The 18,994-nt window shown below is 44.1% G+C and overlaps 1 protein-coding gene across 1 annotated transcript in view; it reads left to right on the forward strand.

Annotated features, from left to right (window-relative positions):
• LOC106594055 (beta-1,3-N-acetylglucosaminyltransferase lunatic fringe) overlaps window positions 1–18,553 on the forward strand; it is a 33,470-nt gene extending 14,917 nt beyond the window's left edge. The window contains exons 2-8 of the mRNA XM_045710512.2: window positions 4,872–4,920; window positions 6,808–6,910; window positions 7,596–7,749; window positions 12,778–12,863; window positions 13,176–13,341; window positions 14,769–14,854; window positions 15,301–18,553. Of these exons, the coding sequence (XP_045566468.1) occupies window positions 4,872–4,920; window positions 6,808–6,910; window positions 7,596–7,749; window positions 12,778–12,863; window positions 13,176–13,341; window positions 14,769–14,854; window positions 15,301–15,367 (711 nt within the window). The 3' untranslated portion in view covers window positions 15,368–18,553. The remainder of the gene's footprint in view (window positions 1–4,871; window positions 4,921–6,807; window positions 6,911–7,595; window positions 7,750–12,777; window positions 12,864–13,175; window positions 13,342–14,768; window positions 14,855–15,300) is intronic.
• Window positions 18,554–18,994: the final 441 nt, after the last annotated feature.

An 18,994-nucleotide genomic window follows, 5' to 3' on the forward strand; every position in this document is an offset into this window, starting at 1 on the left:
TGTGTTAGCTCCCAGAGATAATGCCTAGGGTTTAGCTCAGCAGGCAAACACAGTTTAAGAAGTCTGAAGAGACCTGGACAAACAAACATACACACACGCAGGCGCCACACACACACACACACACACACACACACACACACACACACACACACACACACACACACACACACACACACACACGTGAGAATGTAATGTAATCTATTATCAGTATGGGAGCAGGAAGCTGGAGAGAGGTGTTGACACTCACATCAAAACACTGACCCTGTCTGTTGTGTGTCTGTGTGTGTCGTGTGTGTCGTGTGTGTCGGTGTGTCGTGTGTGTCGTGTGTTTGTGTGTGTGTGTGTGTGTGTGTGTGTGTGTGTGTGTGTGTGTGTGTGTGTGATAAGAGAACCACACACCACCATGGAAAAGGGAGAGATGAGACTGTTTTGCCCATGTGCTGCGCTAGGCAGGGGGCAGGGAAGTGTCTGTGTTTATTTGGGGGGTCTCAGGGTGGGTCTTTCCTGCCTGGGGGAATCCGGGGTACGCCTGGCTGATGCTGGCTTCCTGAGTTCTGACAGACACACACAGACACACACACAGACATGCCACGCACCCACATACACACAGACATACCACGCACGCACGCACACACCCACACACACACACACAGACATAGCACGCACACACCCACACACACACAGACATACCACGCACACACACACCCACACACACACACACAGACATACCACGCACGCACACACCCACACACACACACACAGACATACCACACACGCACACACCCACACACACACACACACACACACACGACATACCACGCACGCACACACCCACACACACACAGACATACCACACACCCACACACACAAACGTTGTCTACTTCTAAAATGTGGTTATTTAATTGAAAAATAGTAACCATTAATTGAATTAATGAATTTGTACCATATAATAACGTTGTAGGGCTTTTAACTGGTCGGGACATTGTTGTTAACCCAGAGTCATGCCAACTCATTATGCAGTGGGAACTGTTGAAGTGGGAGACACACAGACACACGCGGCAGTGGGAGTAATGTGAGGAATGTCTCAGAGAGAGTTGGAACAAAGACTTTCTCCCATGGAGATGTCCCTCTCTAGTTAACTACAGCAGCTGTATGCTAATACCTCGGAGTGTGTGAGTGTCGGGGGGATACTTTCAACAATCTAACGTATAAAATACAGTTTGACTTGTTTAACACTTTTTGGGGTTTCATAGTTTTGATGTCTTCACTATTATTCTACAATGTAGAAAATAGTTCAAAAATAAAGAAAAACCCTTGAATGAGTAGGTGTGTCCAAACTGTTGACTGGTACTGTATGTGTATGGTCTATCATTGAATGTCACACTAGCAGACACACACACACGCACACACACACACACACACACACACACACCACTGGACTGGTCAGCAGCTGTTATGGTGCTGAGTGGTTTACCTTAGTCTTGGCCCAGATTCAATATCAGCACTATTGTCTGTCTCCACTCAATACTGTGACTGTGGTGGATAAACTACCTACCATCTGTCTGTCTGTCTGTCTGTCTGTCTGTCTGTCTGTCTGTCTGTCTGTCTGTCTGTCTGTCTGTCTGTCTGTCTGTCTGTCTGTCTGTCTGTCTGTCTGTCTGTCTGTCTGTCTGTCTGTCTGTCTGTCTGTCTGTCTGTCTGTCTGTCTGTCTGTCTGTCTGTCTGGCTGGCTGTCTGGAAATGTCTGTCTACATGAAAATGTATAACACTCCAAAATATACCGTAACCCTAAAGATCTTTATTTATTAAATGCATTTAAGTTATGAGACAGTGGTGGATAAACTACCCCTCCGTCGCGCGCCACCGGCGGGTGGATCCCCCCCTCTGTGTCTGTGTGTGTGTGTGTGTATGTAACATGATGACGTGTCAGAGGAAGGATACAGGTGCAGTTTCACCTGTAGTGGAAAACAACCCTGTGGAACAATGATGGAACAGAATGTTGTTCTGTTTTAGACCAGTCGGCTGAAACAATGTTTTCACTTTACTTTACCAACAACAGCCTGATCAAACAGGATGACTGGGACTGGGGCCCAAATGGTACTCCTATGTAGTGCACTACAGTGCATTCAGACCCCTTGTCTTCACTCCTATGTAGTGCACTACAGTGCATTCAGACCCCTTGTCTTCACTCCTATGTAGTGCACTACAGTGCATTCAGACCCCTTGACTTCACTCCTATGTAGTGCACTACAGTGCATTCAGACCCCTTGTCTTCACTCCTATGTAGTGCACTACAGTGCATTCAGACCCCTTGACTTCACTCCTATGTAGTGCACTACAGTGCATTCAGACCCCTTGACTTCACTCCTATGTAGTGCACTACAGTGCATTCAGACCCCTTGACTTCACTCCTATGTAGTGCACTACAGTGCATTCAGACCCCTTGACTTCACTCCTATGTAGTGCACTACAGTGCATTCAGACCCCTTGTCTTCACTCCTATGTAGTGCACTACAGTGCATTCAGACCCCTTGTCTTCACTCCTATGTAGTGCACTACAGTGCATTCAGACCCCTTGTCTTCACTCCTATGTAGTGCATTACAGTGCATTCAGACCCCTTGTCTTCACTCCTATGTAGTGCATTACAGTGCATTCAGACCCCTTGACTTCACTCCTATGTAGTGCATTACAGTGCATTCAGACCCCTTGACTTCACTCCTATGTAGTGCACTACAGTGCATTCAGACCCCTTGACTTCACTCCTATGTAGTGCACTACAGTGCATTCAGACCCCTTGTCTTCGCTCCTATGTAGTGCACTACAGTGCATTCAGACCCCTTGTCTTCGCTCCTATGTAGTGCATTACAGTGCATTCAGACCCCTTGTCTTCACTCCTATGTAGTGCACTACAGTGCATTCAGACCCCTTGACTTCACTCCTATGTAGTGCACTACAGTGCATTCAGACCCCTTGACTTCACTCCTATGTAGTGCACTACAGTGCATTCAGACCCCTTGTCTTCGCTCCTATGTAGTGCACTACAGTGCATTCAGACCCCTTGTCTTCGCTCCTATGTAGTGCACTACAGTGCATTCAGACCCCTTGTCTTCACTCCTATGTAGTGCACTACAGTGCATTCAGACCCCTTGACCTTTTTCCACATGTTATTACGTTACAGCCATATTCTAAAATTGATTAAATATAATTTTTGTTGTCAACCTACACATAATACCCCATAATGACAAAGTGAAAACAGGATTTTATACATTTTTACATAAGTATTTAGACCCTTTGCTATGAGACTTGAAATTGAGCTCAGGTGCATCCTGTTTCCATTGATCATCCTTAAGATGTTTCTACAACTTGATTGGAGTCTACCTGTGGTAAATTCAATTGATTGGACATGATTTGGAAAGGCACGCACCTGTCTATAAGGTCCCACAAGCCATGAGGTCGAAGGACTTGTCTGTAGAGCTCCGAGACAGGATTGTGTTGAGGTACAGATCTAGGGAAGGGTACCAAAACATTTCTGCAGCATTGAAGGTCCCCAAGAACACAGTGGCCTCCGTCATTCTTAATGGAAGAAGTTTGGAACCAGCAATACTCATCCTAGAGCTGGCCGCCCGGCCAAACGGAGCAATCGGGGAAGAAGGGCCTTGGTCAGGGAGGTAACCAAGAATCCGATGGTCACTCTGACAGAGCACCAGAGTTCCTCTGTGGAGATGGAAGAACCTTCCAGAAGGACAACCATCTCTGCAGCACTCCACCAATCAGGCCTTTATGGTAGAGTGGCCAGATGGAAGCCACTCCTCAGTAAAAGGCACATGACACCCCACTTGGAATTTGCCAAAAGGCACCTAAAGGACTCTCAGACCATGAGAAACAAGATTCTCTGATCTGATGAAACCAAGATTGAACTATTTGGCCTGAATGCCAAGTGTCATGTCTGGAGGAAACCTGGCACCCTACGGTTAAGCATGGTGGTGGCAGCATCATGTTGTGGGGGTGTTTTTCAGTGGCAGGGACTGTGAGACTAGTCAGGATTGAGGGAAAGATGAACGGAGCAAAGTACAGAGAGATCCTTGATGAAAACCTGCTCCAAAGCACTCAGGACCTCAGACTGGGGCGAAGGTTCACCTTCCAACAGGACAACTACCCTAAGCACACAGCCAAGACAATGCAGGAGTGGCTTCGGGACAAGTGTCTGAATGTTCTAGAGTGGCCCAGCCAGAGCCCGGACTTGAACCCGATCGAACATCTCTGGAGAGACCTGAAAGTAGCTGTGCAGCGACACTCCCCATCCAACCTGACAGAGCTTGAGAGGATCTGCAGAGAAGAATGGAAAAACTCCCCAAATACAGGTGTGCAAAGGTTGTAGAATCATACCCAAGAAGACTCGAGGCTGTAATCGCTGCCAAAGGTGCTTCAACAAAGTACTGAGTAAAGGGTCTGAATACTTACGTACGTAAATGTGATATTTCAGTTTTTAATATTGTGTAAATTTGCTACAATTTCCCCAAAACATGTTTTGCTTTGTCATTATGGGGTATTGTGTGTAGATTGGTGAGGGGAAAAAACGAGGTTGGTGGCACCTTGATTGGGGATTAGCTCATGGTACTGGCTGGGGCGGAATCGGTGGAATGGTAACAAAGACACCAAACACATGGTTTCCATGGTGTCCATGTGTTTGATGACATTCCGTTTGCCTCCGTTCCAGCCATTACTATGAGCCGTCCTTCCCCTATAGGGAATAGTGTACTATATGGGACGCATCCTGTCTGACTACTGTTCTACAGAGTAGCGTTGTCTCACTATTCACACTACATTATGATATAGACACACACTGACCTCTTTGTGTGTGTGTTTTCAGACGTACATATTCACCGACGGAGAGGATGACAGGCTGAGGAAGAGGATGGGTGAGATTCAAAAATAAAAACACATTTATACACATATTCTAAAGGTGCCAGATTATAACAGGAAGCTAATATTGTTATTCTAGAGGTGCCAGATTATAACAGGAAGCTAATATTGTTATTCTAAAGGTGCCAGATTATAACAGGAAGCAAATATTGTTATTCTAAAGGTGCCAGATTATAACAGGAAGCTAATATTGTTATTCTAAAGGTGCCAGAATATAACAGGAAGCAAATATTGTTATTCTAAAGGTGCCAGATTATAACAGGAAGCTAATATTGTTATTCTAAAGGTGCCAGATTATAACAGGAAGCTAATATTGTTATTTTAGAGGTGCCAGATTATAACAAGAAGCTAATATTGTTATTCTGAAGGTGCCAGATTATAACAGGAAGCTAATATTGTTATTCTAAAGGTGCCAGATTATAACAGGAAGCTAATATTGTTATTCTAGAGGTGCCAGATTATAACAGGAAGCTAATATTGTTATTCTGGAGGTGCCAGATTATAACAGGAAGCTAATATTGTTATTCTGGAGGTGCCAGATTATAATAGGAAGCTAATGTTGTTATTCTAGAGGTGCCAGGTTATTACAGGAAGCTAATATTGTTATTCTAGAGGTGCCAGATTATAACAGGAAGCAAATATGGTTATTCTAAAGGTGCCAGATTATAACAGGAAGCAAATATTGTTATTCTAAAGGTGCCAGATTATAACAGGAAGCTAATATTGTTATTCTAAAGGTGCCAGATTATAACAGGAAGCAAATATTGTTATTCTAAAGGTGCCAGATTATAACAGGAAGCTAATATTGTTATTCTAAAGGTGCCAGATTATAACAGGAAGCTAATATTGTTATTTTAGAGGTGCCAGATTATAACAAGAAGCTAATATTGTTATTCTGAAGGTGCCAGATTATAACAGGAAGCTAATATTGTTATTCTAGAGGTGCCAGATTATAACAGGAAGCTAATATTGTTATTCTGGAGGTGCCAGATTATAACAGGAAGCTAATATTGTTATTCTGGAGGTGCCAGATTATAACAGGAAGCTAATGTTGTTATTCTAGAGGTGCCAGGTTATTACAGGAAGCTAATATTGTTATTCTAGAGGTGCCAGATTATAACAGGAAGCTAATATTGTTATTTTAGAGGTGCCAGATTATAACAAGAAGCTAATATTGTTATTCTGAAGGTGCCAGATTATAACAGGAAGCTAATATTGTTATTCTAAAGGTGCCAGATTATAACAGGAAGCTAATATTGTTATTCTAGAGGTGCCAGATTATAACAGGAAGCTAATATTGTTATTCTGGAGGTGCCAGATTATAACAGGAAGCTAATATTGTTATTCTGGAGGTGCCAGATTATAACAGGAAGCTAATGTTGTTATTCTAGAGGTGCCAGGTTATAACAGGAAGCTAATATTGTTATTCTAGAGGTGCCAGATTATAACAGGAAGCTAATATTGTTATTCTAAAGGTGCCAGATTATAACAGGAAGCTAATATTGTTATTCTAAAGGTGCCAGATTATAACAGGAAGCTAATATTGTTATTCTAGAGGTGCCAGATTATAACAGGAAGCTAATATTGTTATTCTGGAGGTGCCAGATTATAACAGGAAGCTAATATTGTTATTCTGGAGGTGCCAGATTATAACAGGAAGCTAATATTGTTATTCTAGAGGTGCCAGATTATAACAGGAAGCTAATATTGCTGACTCATTCAAAACTGTTTTGCCACCATAGTAACACAATAGCATCCAATCATCTTTGTTAAAAGTCACATACTGTACTGTGTTGTGCTGAAATGTGTGCTATGCATCATTTGACCCCAGGGCTCATTTACTGACTGTCTGACTGACTGATTGATTGATGTTATTCCTACAGGGAGTCACATGATCAATACTAATTGTTCAGCGGCCCACAGTCGCCAGGCTCTGTCCTGTAAAATGGCCGTCGAATACGACACCTTCATCAGCTCTGGCAAGAAGTAAGACACACACACAAACCGAAATGACAAAATTAGCAGTTTGCGTTAATGGCTTAGGAATCAAAGTCAGGTTGATTGTGGTTAACCCTTCTAGCTGGTTCTGCCACGTGAATGATGATACTGATTGTTGTTAACCCTTCTAGGTGGTTCTGCCACGTGGTTGATGATACTGATTGTGGTTAACCCTTCTAGGTGGTTCTGCCACGTGGATGATGATACTGATTGTGGTTAACCCTTCTAGCTGGTTCTGCCACGTGAATGATGATACTGATTGTGGTTAACCCTTCTAGGTGGTTCTGCCACGTGGATGATGATGATACTGATTGTGGTTAACCCTTCTAGGTGGTTCTGCCACGTGGATGATGATACTGATTGTGGTTAACCCTTCTAGGTGGTTCTGCCACGTGGATGATGATACTGATTGTGGTTAACCCTTCTAGGTGGTTCTGCCACGTGGATGATGATACTGATTGTTGTTAACCCTTCTAGCTGGTTCTGCCACGTGAATGATGATACTGATTGTTGTTAACCCTTCTAGGTGGTTCTGCCACGTGGATGATGATACTGATTGTGGTTAACCCTTCTAGGTGGTTCTGCCATGTGGATGATGATGCTGATTGTTGTTAACGCTTCTAGGTGGTTCTGCCACGTGGATAATGATACTGATTGTTGTTAACCCTTGTAGGTGGTTCTGCCACGTGGATGATGATAACTACGTGAACATACGTCCCCTTGTGAAGCTCCTGTCTCACTACAGCCATGCCCACGACGTCTACATTGGCCGGCCTAGTCTCGACCGACCTCTAGAAGCCACCGAGAGGTTTGGCGACTCCCACACGGTAAGGGACCAGGAGGTAATGTGTTCACTAACCTAAAACATGTTTCTCTTCTCATTTTAACCTTTATTTTGTTTTGTGACTATATAATAACCCAGCAAGCACATTTTGTTTCCTTGGAAGTTGTGGGAACGTACATTTTTGGTTTCCCATTAGTTCTGGGAATGAAGCCATACGTTTCCTGACTGGTTAAACTGAACTGTTTTTTTTAAACATTTTGAGAACAGAAGTTAACATATAGCCTGTTCTGGGAATGTTCGTTTTGAGGCTGTAGGGATGTTCTGAGAACGTTTTGCTATGGTTACTATAGTTCCCTGAAAGTTTTCCTGGGAGGTTTTATTAACGTTCTGAGAACATAAATTATAGGGTATTTGAAGGTAATTAAATAACATTCTGAGAACATTCCCTAAATATTCTTAATGCTTAAAAGAGTATTTGGATTTTTTTTTTTTAAATAACTTTAACTTTTCACTGAATGTTTCAATAACACTGCTAGCTTAGTTTAGGTTAACTGTGTGGAACTCCAAGTATAGATAGGACACATGAAAATTAATTTTCTTAGGCATTAATCATGCAAACCCATTTCTTTATTATTGTGTGGGTTTTGAACCTATGATCTTCTGTTCTGAATCCATGGAATTATTCCACTGCGCCACCAAGATGGAGATAGATAGCATGCAATGTTTTTTAACTCATACGAAGTTGTTACTTTTAGTCTATTCAAACAAACAGCATTAGTGGGCACGGCCCAATACTCCTGAATGCACTTAACGAGATAGAGAAAGTTGTGTTGATGCAGGGCCGATGTAGATCTTAACGCATGGTGAGTGAGCTACAGGCAGGAATCAGCACTGAATCCCATAAATGAGCCATCTAGGGGGAGGGGTGCCCCCTTGTGGACAGAGCGAATCACCCAACGTTTTACTCCCACCCTGGGGAGATTGATAAACCCCGTGAACACCATTGAACGAGGGGTACCAGAGGGGCATTAAACATCCAGCGAAAAATCCTATCGCCATTAGCATAACAAAATGTAATATTAATTTTTTTTCTAATATAGGACTATTTTATATCGTTTTATAGATACACCTCTCCTGAATCGAACCACGTTGTCCGATTTCAAAAAGGCTTTACAGCAAAAGCAAAACATTAGATTATGTTAGAGTGTATCGTAAAAGTAGTCACATAGCCATTTTCCGACCAACCACATGCATCACAAATAACCAAAAAACAGCTAAATGCAGCACTAACCTTTGACAATCTTCATCAGATGACACTCCTAGGACTTCATGTTACACAATACATGCATTCTTTTGTTCGATAAAGTTCATATTTATATATAAAAACAGCATTTTACATCGGCGCGTGACGTTGACTAACTATTTTCCCTCAAATGCATCCGGTGAAACAGCGCTACAATTTACTAAATTACTATTCTAAAACATTTTTAAAATGTAATATTGTCATTCTAAGATTTATAGATTAGCATCTCTTGAAAGCACCTGCAATGCCAGATTTAAAAATAACTTTACTGGGTAATCACACTTTGTGATAAAAGGGGATGCGATACTCAGAAAAAATAGGCTAGCAATACAGGTCAGCGCCATCTTGGAAATATCGCATATCAAATCTAGTCTTGTATACTGTTGTCAATAATCCCTTACCTTTGATTATCTTCATCAGAAGGCACTTCCAGGGATCCCAGGTCCACAACAAATGTATTTTCGGTCGAAAAAGTGAATCCTTTATGTCTTCTTGTTAGCGCGTTCTGAAGGCTGCACCAAAAGTACCGTCGTGCGCGGGACTCCTCGCTTACCAAAATTGATTTTTTTTTTATTTAAGTTCGTTCAAACATGTCAAACGTTGTATAACATAAATCTTTAGGGCCTTTTTCAACCAGAGCTCCAATAACATTCAAGGGGGACGATTGCATTGTCTTTCAAAACGTTTCGAAAGGGGAGGTTAGCCAGGGGCGCCGGCGTCATAATGGTGATGGCCCTCCCCATGTGACCACGTTCCACAGACTCTCATTCTGTCAGTTTTCACAGTAGAAGGCTCAAACCACTTTGTAAAGACTGGGGACATCTAGTGGAAGCAATAGGAAGTGCTCAATGAACCATAGCTCACGGTGTGATTTATAGGCAAAGTGATGAAGTTGAGTCCGCAATTCAGAATTCCACATCCTGTTACGATCTGTCTCGGGGTTTTGACTGCCATATGAGTTCTGTTATACTCACAGACACCATTCAAACAGTTTTAGAAACTTTAGGGTGTTTTCTATCCACAAGTATTAATTATATGCATATCCTAGCTTCTGAGTTTGAGTAGGAGGCCGTTTAAAATGGGCACACATTTTTTTCAAAAATCGCTGTAGCGCCCCCTATCCTAGGCGACCATCAAGAGGTTAAACATGGACAAGATTCCAACACACGTTGTGCTTCCGTGAGACTGTATAGTCTGCATGAATCCTGGCTTCCTTATGGGCACAGACGGTAATGGCTGCCGTAACAAAACGTGGGGACACTGTCGTCACGGTAATGTTTTTGTGGAGCGGTGCACTGGTTGCTCAGACCCCTGCTAACACGGAACCCAAACGCTAACACAGAACCCAAACCGGCTGCGCGCGTGCGCTATCGTGCATACATTTATTTTGTCCCCCCTACACCAAACGCGATCACGACACGCAGGTGTCAAAAAATATCAAAACAAACTCTGAACCAATTACATTAATTTGGGGACAGGTCGAAAAGCATTAAACATGTATGGCAATTTAGCTAGTTAGCTTGCACTTGCTAGCTAATTTGTCCTATTTAGCTAGCTTGCTATTGCTAGCTAATTTGTCCTGGGATATAAACATTGAGTTGTTATTTTACCTGAAATGCACAAGGTCCTCTACTCCGACAATTAATCCACACATAAAACTCTCAACCGAATCGTTTCTAGTCATCTCTCCTCCTTCCAGGCCTTTTCATCTTTGAACTTATATTGTGATTGGCTTCTACACTTTCATAGTATTACCACGACAACCGGCAAAACAGTTCGTCTTTCAATCACCCACATGGGTATAACCAATGAGGAGATGGCACGTGGGTACCGGCTTCTATAAACCAATGAGGAGATGGGAGAGGCAGGATTTGCAGCGCGATCTGCGTTAGAAATAGGAATTACTTCTATTTTAGCCCTTGGCAACGCAGACGCTCTTTGACGCGTGCGAGCAGTGTGGGTGCACTAATTGAAGAACATAATATTCCTAAATTCATTTTTAGGAATATATGTCGTCAGGGTATAAGGTCCCTTTCTCCAGGTTACCCAAGCCAGCTCCTCGGGGGCTGCTTCCTCATCGGAGGAGCACGCAAGCCGCGCTTTCTCCAACCCCTCCAACTCTAGGAATTGAAAATAATAATGGGGTTGCCATAACAATGGGGAACACTAGTAAACTTCATTCACCGGAAGTTTTGCATGCTAGCCGACATTAGCCAGGAGGCTCTTTAGTTTAACTAAGCTTGGCTGGCTAGCATCTTTGACCGCAGCACGGTCCGTTTAGAATAACCAAGCAACTTAACGCTACATATACTAAACAAGAGAGCTACCCCAAGCAACTCCACCGTGGCAGGAATAGCTAGCACGCTACGCAGAGCAGCTCCACCGTGGGGATGAATAGCTAGCACGCTATGCAGAGCAACTCCACCGTGGGGATGAATAGCTAGCATGCTATGCAGAGCAACTCCACCATTGTTAGCTGGCCTGGTCTTGAAAGTCTCTATGTAGGACCAGACCAAAGAGGAGAGACCGGACCCTTAATTCACAAGTAAGAGAGGCAAGCGGTGCTTGACTGAGACATAAACAGGCAGCAGGGGGGGGGGGGGGGGGGGGGGGGGGGGCGGCGTCATACTATTCAGACTCGGCTGAGATATGGTCACCCGGGAGAGGAAGTGAATATCTGAAACACCAAGGCCCCTATAGAATGCTACACGAGTGACAAGAGAACCTGCGTGTAGACAAGTAGGGAAACAGTGCCAGTCCTGCACATGAACTGATTTGAGTAATGGCATGCCAGAGTATGCACCGAGCCGAGACATACAAGTCAACAAACGTGAGTATCTCTTTATTCGTTTGGGCATAGTCGCGAACCTCAACCGGGCTTAGCCTTCACCATCTAGCTCTCATTTTTCTGTCATCTTACTCATTGTTATAGCAACGGCAAGAAACCTTAAGAGAAACAAATTGTTTGTGATTATGAAACTATGAGAACCATACAACGTCCAGGGGGGTGAGCACGGTCTACCACAAAGCGACAGTGTTGTTGATGCAACTAAGACCGTCTCGTCTTACAATTGTTTGTTATAGTATCGTGCATTGTTCCTGTTCACACTGTGGTGAAGAGCGGAATAATTGAAGGAATAAATCCGAGTCTCATGCTTATCACCTGTGGAAGGCGGGGCTTCCAGCGAGGCGCAGATTTCATTGGCCTTGTCAGATGTGATTGTAGATCCTTCAACCGAAGTCGCGAGAGTACGACTCCCCTTAGTATGTTGTACCGAAGTTGACTGACTGAAAGGGAACATATGGTTCTTAGAACGTTATGTGCTAGTTGGGTGGTTCTCAGAACGTTATGTGCTAGTTGGGTGGTTTTCAGAACGTTATGTGCTAGTTGGGTGGTTCTCAGAACGTTATGTGCTAGCTGGGTGGTTCTCAGAACGTTATGCGCTAGCTGGGTGGTTCTCAGAACGTTATGCGCTAGCTGGGTGGTTCTCAGAACGTTATGCGCTAGCTGGGTGGTTCTCAGAACGTTATGTGCTAGCTGGGTGGTTCTCAGAACGTTATGTGCTAGCTGGGTGGTTCTCAGAACGTTATGTGCTAGCTGGGTAGTTATATATTGTATATAGATATATATATAATAATATTGAATATTAATGTATGTGTGAGTTTCCATTTATAATTATATGTATCTGCCTATATTATGCCCTACATTGTGTTTATTACATGTTAGTAATATTGTGTGTATTTTGTATGCATGTTGTGTGCTTTCAGCGTCCAGTGCGTTTCTGGTTTGCCACAGGAGGGGCAGGGTTCTGTGTTAGTCGAGGTCTCGCCCTCAAGATGAGCCCCTGGGCCAGGTGAGACTGTGTGTGTATATTTTGAGACGCACAGTGGGTTATTCTCCTGCTTTTCTGTGAGTTTGTGTACATACGTGTGTTTATGTGTGTTTATTTTGGAAGTCAGTAGGCAGTTTCCACACATGACATATTCACTCTCTCTTTCTCCTCTCTCTTTCACCGTCTTTCTCTCTAACTCTCACTCCCTCCCTTTCTCTCTCTATCTCTCTCACGCTTTCTCACGCTTTCTCTCTCTCTCACGCTCTCCCTCACTCTCTGTCTCTCTCCTCTCTATCTCTATCTATTGCTCTGTCTCTCTCTCCCGGTCCCCAGTGGAGGTAATTTCATGACAACAGCTGATCGTATTCGTCTCCCTGACGACTGTACGGTTGGTTACATCATCGAGGCGTTGCTTGGGGTGGGTCTTATCCGCTCCCCACTGTTCCACTCTCACCTGGAGAACCTTCAGCTGGTGTCACCGACACAGATACACCACCAGGTACACACACACACAGTAATACTACTATGGAGTATGGACCCTGTTAAGCTTCCATGGAACGCAGCGCTAAATACTAGCCAATGGAACGCAGCTCTAAATACTGGCCAATGGAACGCAGCGCTAAATACTGGCCAATGGAACGCAGCGCTAAATACTGGCCAATGGAACGCAGCGCTAAATACTGGCCAATGGAACGCAGGGCTAAATACTAGCCAATGGAACGCAGCGCTAAATACTAGCCAATGGAACGCAGCGCTAAATACTGGCCAATGGAACGCAGCGCTAAATACTGGCCAATGGAACGCAGCGCTAAATACTAGCCAATGGAACGCAGCGCTAAATACTGGCCAATGGAACGCAGCGCTAAATACTGGCCAATGGAACGCAGCGCTAAATACTGGCCAATGGAACGCAGGGCTAAATACTAGCCAATGGAACGCAGCGCTAAATACTAGCCAATGGAACGCAGCGCTAAATACTAGCCAATGGAACGCAGCGCTAAATACTAGCCAATGGAACGCAGCGCTAAATACTAGCCAATGGAACGCAGCGCTAAATACTGGCCAATGGAACGCAGCGCTAAATACTGGCCAATGGAACGCAGCGCTAAATACTGGCCAATGGAACGCAGCGCTAAATACTGGCCAATGGAACGCAGCGCTAAATACTGGCCAATGGAACGCAGGGCTAAATACTAGCCAATGGAACGCAGGGCTAAATACTAGCCAATGGAACGCAGCGCTAAATACTAGCCAATGGAACGCAGCGCTAAATACTAGCCAATGGAACGCAGCGCTAAATACTAGCCAATGGAACGCAGCGCTAAATACTAGCCAATGGAACGCAGCGCTAAATACTGGCCAATGGAACGCAGCGCTAAATACTGGCCAATGGAACGCAGCGCTAAATACTGGCCAATGGAACGCAGCGCTAAATACTGGCCAATGGAACGCAGCGCTAAATACTGGCCAATGGAACGCAGCGCTAAATACTGGCCAATGGAACGCAGCGCTAAATACTGGCCAATGGAACGCAGCGCTAAATACTGGCCAATGGAACGCAGCGCTAAATACTGGCCAATGGAACGCAGCGCTAAATACTGGCCAATGGAACGCAGCGCTAAATACTAGCCAATGGAACGCAGCGCTAAATACTGGCCAATGGAACGCAGCGCTAAATACTAGCCAATGGAACGCAGCGCTAAATACTGGCCAATGGAACGCAGCGCTAAATACTAGCCAATGGAACATGATATAGCCTACTGAATGGAATGTTCTCATTTATTGAATACAGTCTGACAGGTGTGTGTGTGTGTGTGTGTGTGTGTGTGTGTGTGTGTGTGTGTGTGTGTGTGTGTGTGTGTGTGTGTGTGTGTGTGTGTGTGTGTGTGGTTTGTTTGTTTGTTTGTTTGTTTATTGCCGTTTCAGGTAACTCTGAGTTATGGAACGTTTGATAGTAAGAGAAACATAATCAACGTAAGAGGAGCTCTCTCATTGGACGAAGACCCTACCAGGTAATATAGGGTTTGCGTGCGTCGCATGTGTGTGTCTTTTGAGAGCCACAGCGGGTCGCTTCCCTACTTTGTCTAAGTGACTGTGTGAGTGTGAGTGTTTGCGTGTAAAACTCTCTGTTCGCATGTGTTCTCAAGTTGTTGTATTAAAAGTCTCAGCAGGCAGTGTCACATTCACTTCCCTTCTCTCACTTCTTTCTCTCCCCATACTCCCTCCCCCCCTCTCTCTCTGCCCCTCCCCCTCTCCTCCTCTCTGCCCCTCTCTCCCTCCCTCTCTCTGCCCCTCTCTCTCTCTCTCTCTCTACCCCTCTCTCTCTCTCTCTCTCTACCCCTCCCTCCCTCTCTCTACCCCCCTCTCTCTCCCTCTCTCTCTCTCTCTCTCTCTCTACCCCTCTCTCTCCCTCTGCCCCCCCCCCCCCCCCACCTCTCTCTCTCTCTCTCTCTCTCAGGTTCAGGTCTGTCCATTGTGTCTTATACCCAGACATTCCGTGGTGTTCAGCCCTGACCTGGTACTGAGGTACTGACCCCACCAGTCCAGAGACACGGAAAGAGGGGAGAAGACGAGAGATGGATTAAAGACACGGAGGGAGCGGTGGACAGAGGAGAGAAGTGGAGAAGAGGGACGAAAAATATTGATGAATGGATAGACAGAGGAGAGGACAGGAGAGACCGAGCCATTAACCTCCCTCTGTATGGATTCAGAATGAGACCCTATTGTCATGATACGGTGCCTTCTGACCATAGAACGGCTTTCTCAAGCTCTCATGTCCTACGGATCGTTTTGGGGTTCCTAGGGCCTCTGGGGCACCTCGTGGGACGACACTGAATCTCTCCGTCACCGGATCCTTACGCCCTCTAACCCTTGACCTCTAACCCCTAGTCCCTCCCAGAGAGGCCTGGTGGGGAGAAGAGATGATCGCGATGTTGTTGTGAAGTTGCTGATTGCAGATGGCTCTGTGATGGACAACGTTGCAGCTCTAACAGAGGGGGACTGTTTTAAGCCACGGTGCTGTTCTGTCGCTGCACTCCGCTTTGTAGCCTGAGTGCCAGTCTTCTTTGTGCTATCATCAACTCCTTGTCACGTTTGGCTCGTCCATGACAGCAATGTAGTTGGCATGGTAGCACAAACATGTCTGGGACCATCTATTTTGTGAGTAGAAGTTGTAATCTTCCCCCCCCCCCCCCCCCCATTGGTTGCTAAGGAGAATGGTTCTACATCCTCTTTGGTGTTCAACATTCCTCTTCCTGTATCTTGGAGACTGAAGGATAAACTAATTGTGTACTGTTTGTTTTTTCTTCTTTCTTCTCAATATTCTTCCCAATATTAACGTTTATTGTGGATTTTAAAAAAGTCATGTCAACAGACTCCGGATCTCTACCAGACCAGTGAAGTGGTGTGTTTTACTGCTCATTGTTAACAGTTGATTGTTGTTTGTAACTTTTCAGTATTATCTTGTTATTCCATCAGACAGCTGTCAATCAGACAACAGTCATAATGACTTGGAGTTGGATGGTGACTAAGCACTTTGCTGGGAGTTATGAAGCACCAGGGACTGTATACATAAAGCAGGTCTCAGAATAGGGCTGCTGGTCTAGGATCAGGTGCCCTCTCTTATTCATTATACCGTAATTTCCGGACTATTAAGCGCACCTGAACATAAGCCGCACCCACTGAATTTAAAAAAAATATGTCTATAAGCCGCAGGTGCCTACCGGTACATTGAAACAAATTAACTTTACACAGGCTTTAACGAAACACGGCTTGTAACAAAAATAAATAGGCTTTAACGAAACACTGCTTGTAACAAAAAATAAAAAATGAGCAGTAAGCTTTAGTTGTCTTTTTGCACTGAGTCAATTCCTCACGCTGCTGTTTCCAACGTCTTATCATCGATTCATTAAGACCAAGCTCCCGTGCAGCAGCTCTATTTCCTTTTCCAACAGCCAGATCAATCGCCTTCAACTTGAAAGCTGCATCATATGCATTTCTCCGTGTCTTTGCCATGATGAGGGTGACAAAATGACTACCGTATTCAGAATGATGGGAAGTTTGAGAGCGCTCGATTTAATCTAAACAGTAAACAAAAAAGTTGTTTGACCTTAACCCGTTCGGCAATTTCATTGGTCTAATGAAAGCTTCATGCCGGCAAAAAACTGAGCACGTCACAGAATGTGTTTTTTTTGGAGAGAAAAAAATTGAAAGCGGGAAAAATCCATATATTAGCCGCGTCATTGTTTAAGTTCAAAGTCTGGGAAAAAAGTTGCGGCTTATAGTCCGGAATTTACGGTAATCTAAAAGGCCAAACTGATCCTAAATCAGCACTCTTACTCTGAGATTCTTTATGAATATGGTTCAAGAAATCACACAAAAGACTTTAAACCCAACATCATACTGTATTGAAGACAGACTATGCGTTTTGTTATCATGAAGATGTATATCTCTGTACATTTGTAATCAGAAGAATTTAGAAGGAGCAGAACAGGACTCCGCATTCATGTCATAACGGGCAGACAGGCAGCCGTTCCAGTTCTATGTTTAGTAGTAGTATCATGGAGCATGTTGGGAGGGATCAGAGAGGTATAAATAGAATGACTAGAACGCTCTTGGAACCTTTAACCCTGGTCATTTGACTCCTGGGTACTCTCACATTGGCTGCCAGTCCACCCATTATGCCATCATAATGGGGAGACCCGTTCTATGGATTGTTTCTCTATGAGCGGAACACGTACATGTTCTCATGTTCTTAATAAGTGTTCTGATGACTTCTCTCTCTCTGTGAGTTATTAATTGACCCATAATGGGTTTCTGATTGGAGATTCTTTATGAGAAGCGTTCTTCCTCAACTGGGCCTTTTATAGATAAAAACCTGTTCTGTTTTGACCACTACGTGAACATCATCTGCTTTAGTAATATGTTTTTATGTTATTCTTTTGATCAGGATGGTTTCTGATTGGATTTTACTGCATTGTTGTTGTCGTTGTTGTCATTGTTGTTGTTGTTGTCGTTGTTGTCGTTGTTGTTGTTGTTGTCATTGTTGTTGTCGTTGTTGTTGTTGTTGTTGTCTTTGTCGTCGTTGTTGTCGTTGTTGTTGTCTTTGTCGTCATTGTTGTCGTCATTGTTGTTGTTGTCATTGTTGTTGTTGTTGTTGTCTTTGTCGTTGTTGTCTTTGTCGTTGTTGTCGTTGTTGTTGTCTTTGTCGTCATTGTTGTCGTCATTGTTGTTGTTGTCGTTGTTGTCGTCGTTGTTGTCGTTGTTGTCTTTGTTGTTGTCTTTGTGTTGTTGTCGTTGTTGTCGTCGTTGTTGTTGTTGTTGTCTTTGTTGTTGTCTTTGTGTTGTTGTCGTTGTTGTCGTCGTTGTTGTCGTTGTTGTCTTTGTTGTTGTCTTTGTGTTGTTGTCGTCGTTGTTGTTGTTGTTGTCTTTGTTGTTGTCTTTGTGTTGTTGTCGTTGTTGTCGTCGTTGTTGTCGTTGTTGTCTTTGTTGTTGTCTTTGTGTTGTTGTCGTTGTTGTCGTCGTTGTTGTCGTTGTTGTCTTTGTTGTTGTCTTTGTGTTGTTGTCGTTGTTGTCGTCGTTGTTGGATGTATTCTCCAGTATGTGGACTATAGAAAGACGGTAGTATCTCCAGGGAACGCTGAATATTTTGCCTTATGTCTCACCACAGTGGTTGCTATTCTGCTTTTTTAATAAAGCCTTATAATGCCTTATTCAGCCTTATAATGCCTTATTCAGCCTTATAATGCCTTATTCAGCCTTATAATGCCTTATTCAGCCTTATAGTGCCTTATTGACCTGAACAGTGTGTGTGTGTGTGTGTGTGTGTGTGTGTGTGTGTGTGTGTGTGTGTGTGTGTGGAGATGGCAGATTACTGCCCAAGCAGGCCACGTAAGATTCTCACACACACACACACACACACACAGAGAGACACATCATACAGAGACACAAACAGATTCTCACACAGACAGACTCAGTGAAGGAATGTGTGTGTGAGGATCAAACAGCAGGATGCGGTGGGAGCGTTCATACCTGACTGTGTGTCTGTCAGGCTGTGTGTCTGTCAGGCTGTGTGTCTGTCAGGCTGTGTGTCTGTCAGGCTGTGTGTCTGTCAGGCTGTGTGTCTGTCAGGCTGTGTGTCTGTCAGACAGGCT

This window comes from Salmo salar, chromosome 02 (genome assembly GCF_965601325.2).
Source record: "Salmo salar chromosome 02, fSalSal1, whole genome shotgun sequence".
In the NCBI taxonomy this organism is placed as follows: Eukaryota; Metazoa; Chordata; class Actinopteri; order Salmoniformes; family Salmonidae; genus Salmo; species Salmo salar.